The sequence below is a fragment of the Cupressus sempervirens genome, chromosome 7 (assembly GCF_028749045.1).
Source record: "Cupressus sempervirens isolate cs-2001-9-10 chromosome 7, ASM2874904v1, whole genome shotgun sequence".
NCBI classification, from domain to species: domain Eukaryota; kingdom Viridiplantae; phylum Streptophyta; class Pinopsida; order Cupressales; family Cupressaceae; genus Cupressus; species Cupressus sempervirens.
This window is the reverse complement of record NC_143124.1, coordinates 115,879,303-115,899,075: the sequence shown is the minus strand read 5'-3', so window position 1 is coordinate 115,899,075 and position 19,773 is coordinate 115,879,303. Positions and strand designations below refer to the sequence as shown.

Genomic DNA, 19,773 nt, shown 5'->3' with positions numbered 1-19,773 from the left:
AGTACATTACAGGAGAAACTAAAGGCAAATTTTAATGACACGCTAATCTTGAGGAATGAACTGTCCCTAAATATTAGGACTCTAATTATATACAAATCCAGACATAAACAATGTGCAAAGCATTGTTAGCGAAAACAAATTAAAATATTATATTTTAAAACTATCATTCCTGTTAAATCATGGAATTAAACACATCATTCAAAGCTAGAATTCCGCGTTTAAAGTTTATTGACACGAATCAAAATTGAATCACCGACCATTTGGAAATGACGTTGTCACATTATTGTCATGGACAAAAGACTTACGCGTGTGCATGTTTGTTTTGATCAGACTTCATGTATTTTTGCGCTTTATAAATAAAGAATTACTCATCTTATGTTTCAAAGGCAATCAGATAAACGGTAGCAAAGGTTCTCACTCATTCGCCATTAGAAAACTCAGGTATATTGTCTTTATGGATTTGTTGTAATATTTTATAGAGTCATGTTTTTTAGGGCCTTTTTTAATGATTTGTTTCTCTTTTATCAGGTATTATTTTGACACTTCCTTATTCAGATGAAGAGAATGACTGCCACCGTGTATCCTCCCAGTATGTGGACTGATGATGCAATTAATTCTCTTCCAGAGAATCAGGTATATAGTGCTCATTTCATTAATTTATTATCATAAAGTCCTCTCAATATATGCGAGATCAAATAAGAGCTTTTGATTTGTCAATTTCCCTTCGATTAGAAAAAGCAGAACGTTGTGTAATTCTGGCAGAAGTCTTTACTAATTTCATGGCATGTGAAAGTATGTTATTTTATTAAGTGATTGAGAAATGGACAAGTGTGTATGATGTATGGTATTTTCTCCAGTGGCCGAGGAAAGTAGACTGTGTTTTTGTGTTGTATGAAATATTTGGTTGTATGCAGTTTCACTTCTTTCTATTCAGCTTTGATTTAGAATTTGAATGGATTGTAGAAATCTAATAGATTTCATTTTCTATGGTTTTATATAATAATCTATGTTTATTATTTCAGGCCCTTAAAGACCATACACATATGGAATCATTGATAGAAGATATCAGGAACATGTTTGAGTCAATGGAGAATGGTAAAATAAGCCCATCTGCTTATGACACTGCATGGATAGCCAGAATACCATCCATTGAGAACCCTTTTTATCCTCAATTTCCACAAACACTGATGTGGATTATTTCCAATCAATTAAGCGATGGATCTTGGGGAGGAGAATCATGTTACTTATCACATGATAGGCTACTTATTACTCTTTCATGTGTGATTGCACTGAGAATATGGAATGTGGGAGAAACTCAAGTGCAGAAGGGTGAGAAATATTAAAAAAATTTAACAAATCTATTTTTATTGAAACATTAGAATATATCTAACTGATGACCACTTTTTTGTGTCGCATTAAAAGCCCTTTGTTTAAATCCAATTGTTAATTGACAATTCCTTTTCCCGTGGTCACTTGCAGGTATTGATTTTGTTAATAATCAAACCTCAGTTTATACAGATGAAAGAGCCTATAATAATCTACCAAGTGGGTTTGGCATCCTCTTTTCTTCTTTATTGAAGGAAGCTGATGCTCTACGCCTGGGTATTTGTCATGAATTACCATTCATTAAAAGAGTGCTTGAAGCCAGGGAAGACCAACTAAAAGAGTAAGTGCTGTACACCCAACAGTAATGAAATTTTTATTTTTACTCTCAAGTTTGAGATCTGATTTATTAATTTATTTTCCATCCAAAATCAGGATTGATATGGATGACTTATATAGCCTACCAATGTCACTTATGTGTTCATTAGAAGGATTGCAAGAAGTTATAGATTGGATAAAAATATCGGAGCTCTGTTCAAAAGATGGATACATGTTAGGCTCAATGGCAACCACTGCCTGTGTTTTTCTGCACACAAGGGACACAAAATGTCTGGAATTCATTAAGTTCGTTGTCATAACTTGTGGAGACTATGGTGAGATCCGTGTGGTTATGTAAAAAGTTTTGGTCATTATAAAAATTTGACACTAACTTTCAATGTAGTCAATAGACTCTAACAATGTAATCTTATATAACGTGTTCATTTGATTAATGGTTGCTATCAGTTCCTTGTTTTTATCCTTGCGATCTTCGCGAGCGTCTTGTTGCCATTGATACTGTTGAACATCTGGGCATTGGTCGCTATTTCCAAGAGGAAATCAAGAATGCATTGGATTATGTATACAGGTCTCTCCTTTTAATCTTTTCCTTCCTCTTTTCGAAAATGAATTTGAGGAGAAAAGTAATACCTATGTAGGTTAATTCATTAAGAATTTCATGGAAAAAGTTGGTTTCTCCAGTCTAACAAGGAGTTTATCTTCGTTAGATTCTGGAATATTGGAGGCATCGGAAGGGGAAGATATGATACAGTTGCAAACGTCAATGATACAAGCATGGGCTTTAGACTCCTCAGACTACATGGCTATGATGTATCGCCAGGTAACATTGATACTTTTATCTATTTTAGAAATGAATTTTATGTATAAAACATTTCTCGAAATCTATGTGGAAATAGTTTCTGAATTTTACTTCTATATTGTTGGTGACGGAAAGAGACAGAGGAGAAAAAAAAATAGATGGACAAAAATAATAGAGTTGAAGACAAGTTTTCAATTCATATATGTTAATTATTGTTAGTTGGACAGCTGTTATTTCTGACCCAGAAATAGCAGTAGTATTTATGGGTAGCTTGGACAGCTGTTCGTCCTTATCTATGAATAGCAGTAGTATTTATGAGTGGTTTGGACAGCTGTTTGTCCACTTGCCAAGAATTAGTAAATGGTTATTATTTACTAATTTTAGTGATTCCCTTTGAGACACCTTGCAACCAATTCTATTATTGGCTGTCGAGTTGTCTTAATCTCATCCGTTGGTTTGATTTAATCTTGGTCATTGGTTTACCAATGAGAGTAGTATAAAAGGGGGTCCAGGGGGCATTTGGAGAACAAGAGAAAAGTTTTGGAGAAACGTTTGCAGTGTTAGCAAATAGTCTTGCAGTGTTAGCAAGGGCACAATGTTAGCGTGGAGATAGCAGTCAAGAATATCAGCGGGAGAAATTAGGAGGTTGTCGGAGTTCTGCCAGTGAGAGGCAAAGAATTTTGTATCTCTTGATTTGCTGAAGTTTAATATAATTCCTCATCTGTAGAACTGGTTTTCCCTTAGGGGTTTTTCCAGGGACAATATGTCCGAAAATATTGTGTTCATTGTGTTGCGCATTTCTTTCTGTATTTTATAAGTGAAGTTGCAGTTGTGTTATTTTTCGATATTAGCTGAAAATTTATTTTCAGTAGTTTAATAATCGTTTATGATAGGATATTAATAATTAGTGACTGCAATAGTTTGATTTTTCACATAGTATCAGAGCATTGTTAAGGGTAGAAGAGTTTTTCCCTAGGAAAAAAATTTTGATCTCTTTAGATTTATTATTGCTATAAACCCTTGAGATGGCTTCACCTGGTTTGAGAGATCAGGATAGATTAGATGGTGCCTCAAATTTTGGTGTCTGGAAGGCCAGAATTTCTTTATTGTTGGAAGAGAATGGTATCAAGGATTATGCTACCAGTGGTGTACCTGTACCAACGGATGCAACATAGCTTGTAGCATATAGGAAGGACGATGCCAAAGCGAGGAGGATAATCCTTGATGGTGTCAAGGATCATATTGTTCCACATATCTCAGAGCTAGATACAACAAAGAAGATATGGGACACCATTCTAAATCTGTACCAGAATGCTACCACCAACAGGAAGTTGATTCTCAGAGAGAAGCTAAAGAACACCCGAATGAATCAGGGAGAAGACGTCACAAGTTACCTCACCAGGCTCAGACTTGTCAAGGATGAGTTAGCAGCTGTTGGAGATAGCCCTAGCGATGATGAGCTAGTGAGAATAGCCCTAAATGGGTTTACTAAACAATGGAGTGTCTTTGTTCAAGTTGTCAGTGGATGAGATACTTTACCGAGTTGGGATCGACTATGGATTGATTTCACTCAGGAGGAGTTTAGACTAAGTCTTGTCAATGGGGCCAACAAGAGTCAAAAAATGAGGTGGAACAAGAGAACGTTGCCCTAGTTGGTAAAGGGAAAGCAAAGAAGGGATCTAGCAAATGATCAAATTCACAAAGTGAAAAGAAAAAAAAGGACCTTTCTAAAGTCGAGTGCTTTGGATGTCAAGAGTTTGGCCACTATGTCAGTGATTTCCCAGAGAGGAAGAAGGGTAAGAAGCAAGTGGCAGCTTCAGTAAGTGCAGAAGAACTCTCTAGTAGAATGGAAGATGAGTTTGCACTCATAGCTTGTATGGTTAGCTCAACCTCACAGTGTGTTTGGTATATAGATAGTGGGGCGTCATTTCATATGACAGGAGTTAGAGAGTACTTCTCCAGTTACAAGGAGGAGGACACCAACATCCAGATTTCTATGGGAAACTTGTCCAAACTCAACCCTGTTGGGAAAGGGACTGTTCAGTTTTAGAGGGGGAATGGAAAGATAATTTCACTTCATGATGTGTTATATGTGCCAGGCTTAGGTATGAATTTGATTTCTGTATTTGTTCTTCAGGATAGGGGGTATAATGTACTCTTTAGAGGGACACATGTGTTGATTAAGCACAAGGATTGGAAATCACCCATAACTATTGGAGTTAGGAGTGGTCGCCTTTATAGATTGCAATTTGATACTCCTAAGGCACTTATGAGCAACAGTAATCCTAGAGATCTTGAAGAGCTATGGCATAGGAGGATGGGCCATATTCATCATGGAGCACTTAGATTGCTTCGTGAGACTGTGACAGGTGTTCCAGAGGTGAGCACAGAGCATGATGATGTATGTAAGGGATGTGTGTTGGAGAAGTTTGTGAAAGCATCTTTTCCAAGGAGTGACACCAGATCTAAGAGTGTTCTTGATCTAGTACATTCAAATGTTTGTGGACCAATGTCGACGAAATCTCTCAGAGGATATGAATACTATGTCACTTTTATTGATGATTTCTCTAGAAAGACCTAGATATACTTCTTGAAGACTAAGGATGAAGTTTTCAGTTGCTTCCAAGAGTTCAAGGCTCTTGTGGAGAACTCGACAGGAAAGAAGATAAAGGTTTTTCGGTCAGACAATGGAGGCAAGTACAAAGGAAATGTCTTCCAGGAGTTCTGCACCAAAGAAGGAATCAAGAGAGAATAGATTGTTCCTTACAATCCACAGCAGAATGGAGTTGCTGAGAGGAAGAACCATTCTATATCGGAGGCAGCAAGAGCTATGCTACATGACCAGGACATGCCCCGTTACTTATGGGCAGAGGCGTGTAATACAGTAATCTACATTCAGAATAGAGTTCCACATAAGGTGCTAGGGAAGATGACACTAGAGGAGGCTTTCACAGGGAAGAAGCCAGATGTTAGTCGCTTTAGGATATTCGGGACTTTGGCATATTGTCATATTCTTGGAGATACGCGTACAAAGTTAGATCAGACTGTAGAGAGGGGGTACTTTGTTGGGTACAGTGAGACCTCAAAGGCATACAGGATTTTCATTCTAGGGACTAAAAGAATTATTATCAGACAGAATGTCAAGTTCATGGAGGACAAGGCATTCAGGAGATCCAGAGATTTGCTAGCAGATGATCAGAGTAAGCAGCCAATAGAAGCTCCAAGACCAAGTCTAGGGCAGCAAAGTTCAAGTACAATTACCAGTACGAGTGTAGACTCAGTTAGTGAAGATTCACAGAGTATGGAGCAACAAGTGCAATAGGAAATGCATGTTGGCAGCAAGAACCATGTGGTTCTAGATACACAAAGGGATACTCAGGAGTTTGCGGGAGCTCCTAGGAAGAGTACTAGACAACGAAGACAACCAGCCAAGTTCAATGACTATGTGGCATTAGTTAGTCAGTTGGTAGATAGTGAGCCTTCTAGCTATCAAGAAGCTGCAGAACATCAGGTATGGCGAAATGCTATGGTTGATGAATATTCTTCAATAATGCAGAATGATGTGTGGGAGGTAGTACCTAGACCAACAGATAGGGCTGTAGTTGGATCATGCTGGATCTATAAGATAAAACACAGTGTAGATGGTAGCATCGAGAAATACAAGGCTAGGTTCGTGGCAAAGGGGTTCTCTCAGAAGGAGGGAATAGACTATGAGGAGACATTTGCTCCTGTTGCCAGGTATACTTTTATATGAGCTGTAATCTCACTTGCAACACAGATCGGATGGCAAATCGATCAAATGGATGTCAAGACAGCATTTTTTAATGGTGAGTTGAAGGAGGAGGTATACATAGAACAACCAGAAGGCTTTGTAGCACACAACAAAGAGACCCACGTGTGCAGATTGAAGAAAGCAATATACAAACTCAAGCAGGCTCCTAGAGCGTGGTATGAGCGCATTGATACATACTTGTAGAAAATGGGCTTTGTGAAGAGTGAAGCAGATGCTAACCTCTACTACTTGATGGTTAGGGGTGAGATTCTCATTCTTGTTCTTTATGTGGACGACCTATTTCTTACAAGTTCACTAGGGCTCATAGTGGATTGCAAGAGGAACCTTGCAGAAGAGTTCGAGATGAAGGATTTAGGACTTATGCACTACTTTTTAGGCATGGAAGTATGGCAGATAGATGGGGAGATTTTCCTTGGTCAAGGGAAATATTGCATTGAAATCTTGAAGAAATTCGGGATGGAGGATTGCAAAGCCATGTCTAAACCCATGATCATGAATTGTAGGAAGGTAGATACATCTAAGGACAAAGATGTAAATCCCACTTTATATAGACAGTTGATTGGTTCGCTTATGTATTTGGTCAACACTAGACTAGATATAGCATTTGCAGTAAACTCTCTTAGTTAGTTCATGGTTGAACCAAAGAGAATGCATTGGATAGCGGCTAAGCATGTGCTACATTACTTGTGTGGTACAGTCGAGTATGGGATTAGATATGTTCGAGGTGAAGGTATCAGGTTGATAGGCTATACGGACACAGATTAGGCAGGAAGTACAAGAGACAAAAGGAGCACTTCAGGTTGTTGTTTCAGCTTGGGATCAAGAGTTGTATCTTGGTTCAACAGGAAGCAGAAGTCTGTGGCTCTAAGTTCAGTAGAAGCAGAATACATAGCAGCTAGCATGGTGACATGTGAAGCTATATGGCTTCGGAAGTTGTTAGTAGCCTTGTTTGGTCAGAAGGTTGAGACTACTGTGATACATTGTGACAATCAGAGTTGCATCAAGTTGTCTGAGAATCCAGTGTTTCATGATAGGTCTAAACATATAGATATCAGATATCACTTCATCAGAGATTGTGTACAAAGGGGAGTTGTTCAGCTATAGTACATGCCTACAGAGGAGCAGGTAGCAGATATTCTAACTAAGGCATTGGGGAAGGAAAAATTTATCTTCTTCAGAGATAAGTTAAGTGTCATGCAGAACAGCTTCCTCGCTAAGAGGGAGTGTTAATTATTGTTAGTTGGACAGCGGTTATTTCTGACCCAAAAATAGCAGTAGTATTTATGGGTAGCTTGGACAGCTGTTCGTCCTTATCTATGAATAGCAGTAGTATTTATGGGTGGTTTGGACAGCTGTTTGTCCACTTGCCAAGAATTAGTAAATGGTTATTATTTACTAATTTTAGTGATTCCCTTTTGGACACCTTTCAACCAATTCTATTATTGGCTGTCGAGTTGTCTTAATCTCAGTCGTTGGTTTACCAACGAGAGTAGTATAAAAAAGGGTCTAGGGGGCATTTGGAGAACAAGAGAAAAGTTTTGGAGAAATGTTTGCAGTGTTAACAAACAATCTTGCAGTGTTAGCAAGGGCACAGTGTTAGCGTGGAGATAGTAGTGGAGAATATCAGCGGGAGAAATTAGGAGGTTGTCGGAGTTCTGCCAGTGAGAGGCAAAGAATTTTGTATCTCTTGATTTGCTGAAGTTTAATATAATTCCTCATCTGTAGAACTAGTTTTCCCTTAGGGGTTTTTCCAAGGACAATTTGTCCGAAAATATTGTGTTCATTGTGTTGCACATTTCTTTCCATATTTTATAAGTGAAGTTGCAGTTGTGTTATTTTTCGATATTAGCTGAGAATTTATTTTCAGTAGTTTAATAATCGTTTATGATAGGAGATTAATAATCAGTGACTGCAATAGTTTGATTTTTCACAATATATTGCATATAATCAGTAGATACAAAGTTATCTTCACAAAATAGAGCTGCTGTCCTATACATCAAATACAAAAAAAAAATCCTCTATTTCATTTGAATATTTTGCTGTTATTAAAGAAACACATATTTCTTTCTAAATTCTCAAACTGTTCTGCTCTGCTACAGCCAAACCCCTGTTTTTAAACTTTCTTCATTACATATTCTCCACTTCCTGTACATACCAGAAAAAACAGCAAACGTAACATTACAAAGAGAAATATATTAAACATAAACTATAAATGTTTGAAGTCCACCTACATTATTGTTGCGCTTGAATGGCTTAGCTTCTGTTTGATTGGGCGCAAATAGATATTCAATGGTTGTTCTTATTTTGCAGAAGTTCTGACAATTTTTGAAAATGAGAAAGGAGAGTTCTTCAGCTTTCCTAGCAAAACACACAGAGAAGTTGAAGGCTTGTTGGGTCTCTACAAATGCTCCCAAGTAGCTTTTCCAGGAGAAATGATAATGAAAGAAGCAAAAAACTTTACAGAAAGTTACCTGCGAAATGTTTGTGAAACAAAGCATTCTCACGCTGTAAGTTTTATGGTAGAAATTTGTCAGTATTTTTCTGAGCATAGTGAGTAATATAAATATAAATAACATATCTTCATTGGTAATCCGTTATTGCATATATAATGCTTATTTCTATAGGTTTTTAAGTAAATCAAGTTTTTTTTCTAGGTGGACTACGAATTGAAATATGGATTCCATCGGAGTTTACCCAGATTACAGGCAAGATCTTACATTGAAGGCTTCTGGGTTGCAGATAATTCTTGGGTAGCGAAGAGCATTTATAGGTAAGAACCTATTTCGCAGCTTTCATTTGTTAATTACATGAAGCCATGTAACCTTGTAAATGTATGGATATTAACAATAATATACCCACTGTCGTGTATGAATTTTCCTTTGTGAATTGGAAAAATATGTGAGAATATCTACACTTGTCCATTTATATGAATGTCGATATAATATATGAGCTGAAAAAGAGATGAAAATACAATCTGAGTAGTCTTGAAAAAATTATTACGTTTTACAATGATTACTTTATTCTTCACGACCAACGTATTCCTAAACAAAATTAACATTAAAGTTTTTCCCCTATTGATTTGCATATTAAGAACAGTTCAGTTTTACCATTGATGATCTTATTGGAAAGATGTTATTTTCATATATAGGTTGCCATATATCACCAATGGAAAGTATCTTGAGCTGGCTAAGTTGGACTTCAATGCAGTACAGTCCATACATCAAAAAGAGCTTCAGCAAGTCCACAAGTAACGTTTTCTTAATTTTGATGATTGGATTTCTTAATGTAGATAGTTTAACAGTTTTATAGGTAATTATGTTTACAAGACGAATTGTAGTACAGGTGGTGGACAGATTCTGGCTTCAGAAAGTTGAAATTCACTCGAGAGAGGCATATAGAGATATACTTCGTGGTGGCTGCTGGCATGTTTGAACCAGAATATGGTGACTGCAGGGTTGCATTTACAAAGATTGGTTGTCTTCTGGTTGTTTTGGATGACCTGTATGATAAGCACGGCTCCTCTGATGAGATTATGTTATTCAACGAAGCATTTAATAGGTAAATTTTTAAAACAGTTTTATGATATTATAAATTGATATTAATTAGCAAAATAATTGTCTATATTAATTGTAACGGATGTATTTTAAGAGGTAAATTTTAAAACTGTTCTGTGATATTCATAAAAATCGATATTCATTAGCAAAATATTTGTCACTTTAATTGTAGTTTATATATTATTCAAGTTAAACAATTTTGGAATTCAAATGAACAGAGTTCCAAACTTGATATTTAGATTGTCTAATCAGACTTGCACTATTTCGCATTGATAAAGAGAATAGAGGTGATTTTGGAAATAGATATAAATATTATATTTTCTTTATTTTGTAGGTGGGATCTAAGTATGCTAGATGACATGTCAGAGCATGTAAAGATATGTTTTCTTGGATTATACAACACAGTCCGTGAGTTAGCTGAGAGAGCATATGAAGCACAGGGATATGATATGCTTGAATACTTCAAGAAAATGGTATGTATGTTATTAAAATTAAAATGAAAAATATGGTTTTATATTACATCAGATTTCTGAAGTGACAATCAATCATATGATCAGTGGAAAGTTCAGCTTAAGGCCTTTACCAAAGAAGCAGAATGGTCTAAACAAAAGTATGCACCTGGATGGGATGAATACATAAATGTATCCAAAGTTTCTGGAGGGTTCAGTGTGACAATTCTCACTTCTATCCATTTAATGGGACACGTTATTACCGATAATATTCTTTCCCAGATTGATGAGAGATCAAAAGCTCTCCATCTTGTCTGTCTAACAACAAGACTAGTCAATGATACCAAAACATTCAAGGTAAGCACAATAATCTTGTATGCTAATTGTATGCCAAATGAATTATAAAGAATTATAGTATATTAAACAAAAAATTTAACAATTTTATTACCACTAATAATGCATTGGAACACAATTACTGACAAATTGTATTTCAACGAATGGTAACAAAAGGCTGAAAGAGAATGCGGCGAGTTGGCTTCAGCAATAGAAAGCTATATGAAGGACAATCCTGGAACCTCAGAAGAAGCAGCCTTAGGGAATGTTTATGCTATCATGGAGGATGGACTTATTGAATTGAATGAAGAATTATTGAAGTGCACTCAACTGCCAAATTGCTTAAAAAATTTACTTCTGAATTCAGCAAGGCTGTCTCAACTTATTTACATGCAAACAGATGCCTTTAATAGCTCTATCCAAGATAAGAAGGACATGGTTGATAAATGCCTTTTCCGGAGGATTAAATTAAATTAATTATGCTTTCAGGGGTCACTATAATTTCTACATCTGCATGTATCATTATGCTGTAAATATTGTGAGGAGATGAATAATTACTCTAAGTAAAAGTCTTGTATGTTGTAGATGAGACAGATATATGACAAAAAATGTATTATGATGATACGCTGTAATTATAAATTATTATTATGGCTCATTAGATATGATGAGTTATGATTTTCTACATTCTGCACTTGAAATTGATTTGTGTGAATATCATCAATAAGGTGGTTTATCATTATGTCATTTCGGTTATTGTAAAATTGTTATGCTGAATTGCTATCAACCTTTACAAAACCTAGCTCTCGCTGATTCTGAAAAATGCGAAAACGAGCAACGAAATAAAGATGGATACGAAATAAAGATGGATAGAGTTTGGCAAACCCTAGCAGATGAAATTGCTTTCAGTATCATAGCAAAGCTTCTTCCGAAAAGAAAACTTGTTAGATTGAGGAGTGTGTAGAAAGCTTGGAACGAGATGCTGAGCTCATATGATACCATGCAGAGAATGTATCCAAATATAAACCTTTCTCACTCTTCTCCATTTAGATTTCAATTCATTGGGATTGTGAATCTAGGGCTTCTAAAAAAACTGTAAAAAAATTGGTGCTGGAAGGAAAGGGGGATTGCTACAAAGTTGATGAACATTCTTGTATCGTAGAGTTGGCCTCCAACACCATGTTTTGTCTGCACCATGTTTATTTCTTTTATCTTTGCGACGAAAGGAGCAAGCGCTTGAAACTCCTCCCTTACCATATATAAGTACAGCTCAAGGTATTCTAAAGCGTTCGATCCTTTCCCCACTAATTCATTATGCTATAGAGCAATGAAGTTGAAAATATTCATTTCTGTGATTTATCAACTGGGGAAGCTGGAGGGTTTTTTTGTTAAGGGGAAGCCTATAGAAGAGATTAATATAGAGATGGTGATTCTAAGGAGGTAAATTAATCATTCTACAGATTAATGATGGGAAAACTATAATATGTTATTCATAGAAGATCAGATACAGCACATGTTAGCATAGTTGTAAGATTTTCATCAAATCCCAAGTTACACATGATTGTTGTTAAAATCAACTTTAGATTATGGATTATGGTGTGAAAAATAAGTTGATTTTGATCTTAAGATTTACAAAGATGCTTATTTGACTAGAAATGTTGATAGAAAAATAAAAGTAAAAGTGGAATAACATTCTAATTTGATAACAGATTAGTTTCATAGAAAAGAAAGAAATAAAATTGTATTTCACCATCTACCATTGAAGCCGAATATATGCTTGCTCCTATAAATTGTCATCATGTACTATGGATCAAGTGAATGCTAGAAAGAATATAAGAGAAGGTGAATCAACCTATTGTTATTCATTGTTTTAGAAGTATTAAATAGTAGCCAAAAGAAAGGGAGGCTGATCCCGAACTACATAAAGGCTGAACAAACAACCGGAGGTTACCTCCCACCTATCTAACTTATACCAGATTTATACATCAAAAAATTAATAAAGATAAGCTCCAAAACATAGTAATCCTTACCATCAATCCTATTCCTAACGAGCATATCAAACAGGAAATTGTACTAGTATCAAGGATACATATTACTACTATTAGTCTAGTTCCTTAACATATACATAAAAAAAGCCCCTCAGGGCATAAAGTTTAATGGAAAACATAAAAACCAAAAAGAAATAGAACTAGGGCTAGTTGCCCACTTTCTCTCCTCGTTCCTCTTTCTTCTTTTCCTCGAGCTCCTCCTTGTTTAAGTCAACCCCTTCCTCTTTGATGGGTTTTTCAAGGAGCATCTTCAATCAATCTTCCGCTAGGAAACCATAAATGGAGCAAGTAGTTTTTCTCTCCTTTCCCATATCCTTCTCATCCTTGCTGACCTATAGAAAATAGAGAGTGGTGGTAGCAAAGTGCATGACCTTTGTTGTGAATTCTGCCAAGGTGTCCAAATTTTGGCAAATGTTGAAGTGGTTATCTACCAACTCCTTCATGGAATTCTCTAGCCTCTCTAGCCAAGCCTTGCTTTGGGTCTAACCATGGTTATCTTTCCCTTTCTTCACCACACCTTTGGGGATTCCTTTCATGGGGGAGGAGATATCATCACCCCTGCTTCTATTTGGGGACAAGATGGCTTCAAGGGTGTCCAAGATATGTGAGGGGCTAGGCGGACTAGAAACAACCTTCTTTCCGAATTCCTAGTGTGGCCTCTTCATTTTAGTGGGCTTTTTCTCACTCTCGGTAGACTCAGAACTAAAGTCGTGTTTAGGGGTGGTCTTGAATTTCCCCATTTGGAGCTATTTACTCACTCTCCTAGAAGTCTTCTTGCTCTTCCTTGTGTCTATATCAAACACTATCGAACTTATTTTCACCTCAAAAATAGGGCTTTTTTGGCTTTTTTTATGGCTTGAGCCAAGGCTAGGGTCCATGGAGGCTTGGGGGGTAATAGTAGCTAGTGAGTTGACTAGAAAGTGGTCCATTGAGGACAAGGTAGTATTTGTAAAGTTTGTGCATTATACCCTAATGGATGATATAAAAGGGTTTTCCTTCCTGTTTCTTTTTCCTAGCCTTGAAGACACAATCTTCCATACAATAAATAATAAGATATGGAAAAGAAATCAGATCATGGTTCTTGAAATGGTTGAGAACAAGGAAATGGTAGTAATAAAGCACCTAAAACCAATCTTCAAGGGTAATATACCTCATAATGGTGCAGCAAATCACATCCCAGGGCTTTGAAAGATCCTCATAGAAAAACCCACCGCACACGTGAACTGGCTCCTCATTAGGTCTAAAGAACTTCCTCTAACTATATTCATTAGACACCTTGTGTTGCTTGTGCCTATTTTTCCCTCTAGGGATAACTCTCTGACCCTAGCAATAAGCTCCTCCATGATTTCAAATTATATCCCATTGATGTTAACCTTCTTGTCATTACAGGAGTTGATGAATTGCATCGAGATGTGCTTGTCATGCTTTACTATTCCTTCCATGAATGACTATAAACCTCCTTCCCATAGATAAACCCAAGCAACCTCTCTTTTTATGAGGTAATCCTCAACCTTTACTGGGTCAACGTGGTCATTGGCACCCATTTCTTCACCAAGCTCAACCACCAACTTCTCAAAATTTTCTACCATCCCCTTGTTGGAGACTGAATTGTGGCAACCATGATAGATTAAGTAATACACACTTAAGATGAAATTGTTAAGGAAACCAAAACTCATCATAAGATTGCAAGGTTTCCCAGTTATCAAAATTCCTTTCTTAGTGGCATGTGTGATGGAGTGAGGTTTGGTGAAAGTGCCCTTGCCATCCAACATTGTTAGTTTTTTACATCTAAATAGATCTACATCACTTGTCCTTTTCCCAAACCAATTAATGCTCATACTAAGAGATCACAAAGAAAAATCCTTACGCAAGCTTACAAAAAATTAACTTTATGAAAGCATATCCCATGGCCCTATCCTCCTAATATTCAAACCCCCAAGGGCCTTAGGTTGGCAAACTGTTTCCCAACTCACCAATCTCATTCTAGATTTCTCTTCAAAACCTAACCATAAGAAATTTCTTTGTATTTTTTCAAGAGTGTCCCTATATCTTCTTGGGAGTTTTAAAATGGAGAGGAAATATACCAAACTTCCTTGCAAAGAGGCTGAGAGAAGCTAGAATTTCCCCACGCTACTCAAGATCTTTCCTTTCTAGCCCGCGAGCTTTCTTTAGAAGCTTTCGACCAGACCATTCCATTTATGGGTGGAAACTTCTTTAATTGTGAGTGGGAGGCCAAGGTAGGTATTTGGAAGACTTGCCTCTTGGCATTCTGCTATTTTGGTCACCTTTTCTCTAAGGCTAGTGTCTGTATTGAAGAAATACGCTTTGATTTTTTGATAGTTTATGCATTGTCCCAAACTCATGCTAATTTAGAATTTCTTTCCACTCCCTAGCTTCATGAACAAAAGAGATTCCAAATAAGAAGGTTTCATCAACAAATTGTTGAATAAACTATGGGGTCACAAGGACACATGTTTGATGCCTTTTATTCTGCCAAAATTAGCTATGGCCACCAAATTTTTGCTCAACAACTCTACCACAATGATGAATAGGTAAGATGATAGGGGGTCATCTTGCCACAGACCTTGAGAGGAAGAGAAAAACTTCTAGGAGCCCCATTAACCAGAACAAAAATGTGACAATGTTCACAACAATCCTAATAATTCTAATAAAATTCTCATTCCGTCCTAACTTAGTCAGGATATCAAAAAAGAATTCCCTCTTGACTTTATCATAAGCTTTGGAAATATCAAGTTTAAGGGACATACCTAGGTTCCTACAAGCCTTTCTATAGAGTGAATTACCTCATGTGTGGCTATGACTACATCAATAATTTGCCATCCTAGCACAAAACCATTCTAGTGCGGTCCTATAAACATATCTAGTAGGGTCTTGATGCGGTTAAGCATAATCTTGGCAAGGATTTTGTAGATTGTGTTGTGGAGACTAATGGGTCTAAAATCTTCTAGACATCTAGGGTCACCCATCTTAGGTATTAGTACTATGAATGTTTGGTTTAGTTCCTTCAACAACTTTCTAGTTTTGACAAAGTCATTCATAGCATGAACCATGTTGTCTTAACGATATCCCAAATTTTTTGGAAAAAGGCCAAGGGAAACCCATCAAGTTCTAGGGCTTTGTACATGTTCATAGTGAACATTTCCTTTCTTACCTCCTCCTCCTTGACCATACCAGTCATGGGCTCATTCATCTAGTTAGTAATCACCAAAGTAACTGACCTTCAAACACTTTCTTGCATGTTACTACTGATCTAAGAGAGTGGGGGGTTGTATATCTCCTAAAAATAGTTATTGGCCCAATATTCAATACCCTCAACTTCCACTATATCCTGACCTTATTGTCAACTAGAAGGTTTATGGTGTTCCTCTTTTTTCTCCTTAATGCCAATCTGTGGAAGAACGTTGTATTTTGGTCACCCTCCTCTAACCACTGAACCCTATATCTCTGTTTCCAAAAGATTTCCTCCTGACTTAGAAGGGTCTTCTGTTGTGATGTGGAGCCTAATCAGAATTAAAGGTTTATTCAGCATGGTTTCCCTCCAAATTATTTCTATGGGGGTTTGTGGGCGTTTCCCCCAAGATGGCATCAAGTGGCAGCACCCTTGCGGGGTCTTGGGGAAGCACTCCCTATCAAAGTACAAGATGGGGTTGAGGGGCAATGCCCCCACGGGGGTTTGCAAGGGTAGTACCCCTGAAGAAAAAAATGCCCTTATATTGTAAAAGGTGCCAGCTACTATTTTTCCTATTGGATGACTTATTCTAGGCCTAATTTTGTGAGCGACAAAAGATTGTATAAAAAGGCTTAGGGTTAGGGATTTCATAATGTAATGGTGATATTGTAGCTTCTTGCGGTGGTAATGAGCTGTAAGGGATTGTGGATTGGAATCACTGGATAATAATAATATTGGACTTGTTGGTGGATATAGCTTAGGGATTACATGAACCATGTTAAATCTTGGTGTCTTGTGTTCTCTTTTATGCAATTTACTATTTTATGGTATTAGTTATATTTGCATGTAACTGTTATTTCTATCTAAGGTTAATTCTAATATCTTCCACCTATCCCTAAACTCTCTCTCATCCCTTTGATGTTTAGTGTTAGCATTACCTTGTGCTAGACAATTTTGAAGAGATTCCAACTTCTTTTTAGTAGTCTTCTTTTCCTTGGAACTGTTTCTAAAAGTAGATTTTCTCCATCCTCTAAACTCTTTGTGCACACTTTCAAGTTTCCTAGCAATATCGAACATAGTCATTCCTTCAACAAGATTATTCCATCATCACACAATATAATACCTAAATACCAAGTGTGAGTAGCACATGATTTTATATCTAAGGGTCCTTCATCTATTAGTTTGATTTTGTGTCCATGATAAAACCAACATAGAATGGTCCAAGATAGTCCTTGAATCTTCTAGCTTTCTTGTAGTTGTTATTGATATTAAACTATTTGGAACATTGATTTAGGTTGGTATCACATATTCATAAGAAAGAAAAACTTAACTACATGATGAATTAAGTATAGAAATATTATGTAAAGGTTTGAGAATTTTTTGGATGCAAGAATCAAATAGGGTAACCATTGGAAAAAGAGTAGATGATAATAGTTGAATGATTTGTGAAGTCTTTGGAAGAATATGTTGAGTTGATAGTTGGATATGATATATGATGATGTTGCAATAATATGGTTAAGATAAGATTCTATAATAAGTTTTGATAATGATCATTAAATCACTTGGAAGAAATAAGATCTTAGAGACAAACTAAATAGGCTTAAGGTAAGATTCTTCTCTTATGTGAAAGCTAAGTACTTATTGGAAAAATACAAGTAGACTTATTAGAAAAAAATAATGAATGATCATCTCGGTACAATGGAAAGAAGGAGCTTATCAAAATGAAGTTTAAAGTAATAAAAAAATAGACAAGTTTTATCAACGAGAGGGAACAAATGATTAAGATTCAAACATGACAACTAGAATGCTAAAGAGTAATTGAAAACATGAGGAGATGGCACAATGATCAAGCTAATAAATTTCAAGATGGATTACTAGAAAAGTTTTGCAAGTTCAAAATGTCTAATAGAAAACGTTAGATATGAGAACAACTAAATGATAAATATTTTCAAAAGCTAATATAGATCATTTGATTTAGATTTAGGGTTCTGTGATTGAAGACTTCATACTTTAAATAGAAGAAGGAAGAATATCTCTATCATATCATCGAGTGCAAAAGGAAAGAGGACATTGCAATCACAAAGGAAGGTTAGACAATTAGAACAAAAGATCAGGAAATGGTATATTGATCGATTGGGAAAGTGTACTAGATCAGATTTAGCAAGATAGTGTGAACAACAAATAATTTTGTTAGTTGTTACTCTCTAACAATTGTGATAGTGAAACTCCTTAATCATGTTTCCTTAACATGTTAATTATAAAATCTTCTAACTAGATGGCATTTTAAAAATTGTGTCTAAAATCCTCTAGCTAAGTTAATCCTAATAATGTAAAAGACTCTAACAAGTCCCATGGAAATCTCTGAACATGGTTACATTTAATAGTGCTTTGTAACACTAACCAAGAAAGCTATTGATTGGGTGTAATTTAGAAAAGTTCAAATATTTGTTGGCATCATTCTTGTACGATGGTTCTTACCCTTATTGGGTTCCATGAGATATTTTTGGTGTTACCATTGTGAGAATGTTATTTAATGAGTTTAATATTCTTTGAATGATTGCATCATGGATATTGTTGTTATTGTTGTGATGTGGAGCCTAATTATACTCAAAGGTTTATTTTGCAAGGGGTTTTGGGGTAGTGCCCCCAAGCTTGGGTCAAGGGGTAGTGTCCCTTGTGGGGTCCTGGGGCAGCGCCCTAGGTGCACTCCCTTTCGCAGTATAAGGTTGGGTTGAGAGGGAATTCTCCCACAAGGATTTTCGAGAGCACTGGCCCCGAAGCCAAAAATGACTCACTATTGTAAAAGACATCGGCTACTATTTTTCTTTTGGAACTTATTCTAACCCTAATTTTGTAAGCAACACAAGCTTGTATAAAAATGAATTAAAGTTAGGTATTTTAAAATGTATGATGATATTGTGGCTTCTTGTGGTGGTATTGAGTTGTAAGGGATTGCAGATTGTAATAACTAGATAATAATAATATTGGACTTATTTTTGGTGGATGTAGCCCAGAGATTGTGTGAACCATGTTAAATCCTTGTGTCTTGTGTTCTCTTCTATGTGATTTATTATTTTATGATATTGGTAATATTTGCATGTAACTATTATTTCTATTTGTAGTTAATCATAACAGTTATAGGTTAAAGTATTACTATAGATGAATTGATAAGTAGGAGATAATTTCCACAGCAAGTCAAATTATTGTATTGCTATTAGGATTTAACTATGTGATTTTGAGTCAAACTCATTGACTGATGTTTCATGAGTAGTGATTCAATGTGAATCCCTCTCTCATGAGAATAAATGGAGCACTTAGCACTCATTGGATCTAGGTGATGCTCATAGGGGTGAAGCACCGAGACTTCCTGGGAGGTCACCCATCCCAGTACTACTCCAACCTAAGCGCGCTTAACTACAGAGTTTCCTCCACAATTAAACCCAAAGCTTGCAACCCCATTTGCAAATTATTCACCAAGTGTTGTGCTTTATTAACCATTCATTAGAAAGCCCCTTAAGCTCATGAATCGATAAGTAGGAGATAATTTCCACAGTAAGTCAAATTGTGATATTGCTATTAGGATTTAACTGTGTGATTTAGAGTAAAACTCATTGACCCATGTTTAATTTATTCCCATGAGTACTACTGGGATGGGTGACCTCTTGGGAAGTCCCGGTGCTTCAGCCTTGTGAGCATCACCTAGATCCAATGAGTGCTAAGTGTTCCATTTATTCTCATGAGAGATGGATTCATGTTGAATCACTACTCATAAAATATGGGTCAATGAGTTTGACTCAAAATCACATAGTTAAATCGTGATAGTAATATCACAATATAGATGAATTGTTTGATTATGTTTAATCAGACCTAAAAATTAGTACATTTGATTGAGTTGATTATAACTGATTCAACTCCATCGCTATCTCTATATATATAAGCAATCCAACTTAT

General features: G+C 36.3%; 1 protein-coding gene across 1 annotated transcript; it reads left to right on the top strand.

The window, feature by feature from the left end:
* The first annotated feature begins 393 nt into the window (after positions 1-393).
* Positions 394-11,269, top strand: LOC149545777 (bifunctional isopimaradiene synthase, chloroplastic-like). The gene is made up of 14 exons (XM_089794403.1): positions 394-441; positions 529-633; positions 1,023-1,329; positions 1,480-1,666; positions 1,759-1,976; positions 2,107-2,227; positions 2,367-2,479; positions 8,562-8,758; positions 8,906-9,021; positions 9,400-9,498; positions 9,594-9,809; positions 10,140-10,278; positions 10,363-10,611; positions 10,765-11,269. Exons 2-14 carry the CDS (start codon positions 556-558, stop codon positions 11,062-11,064), a joined length of 2,340 nt encoding a protein of 779 aa, XP_089650529.1. The 5' UTR covers positions 394-441; positions 529-555; the 3' UTR covers positions 11,065-11,269.
* Positions 11,270-19,773: the final 8,504 nt, after the last annotated feature.

What these genes read in the sequence shown, in the direction of transcription:
- LOC149545777 (XM_089794403.1), top strand. Translation starts at nt 556, where the DNA reads ATGAAGAGAATGACTGCCACCGTGTATCCTCCCAGTATGTGGACTGAT. An exon ending in GTAGCGAAGAGCATTTATAG is followed by an intron (nt 9,022 to 9,399) that starts GTAAGAACCTAT and finishes TTTCATATATAG; the next exon opens with GTTGCCATATATCACCAATG. An exon ending in ATGATACCAAAACATTCAAG is followed by an intron (nt 10,612 to 10,764) that starts GTAAGCACAATA and finishes TGGTAACAAAAG; the next exon opens with GCTGAAAGAGAATGCGGCGA.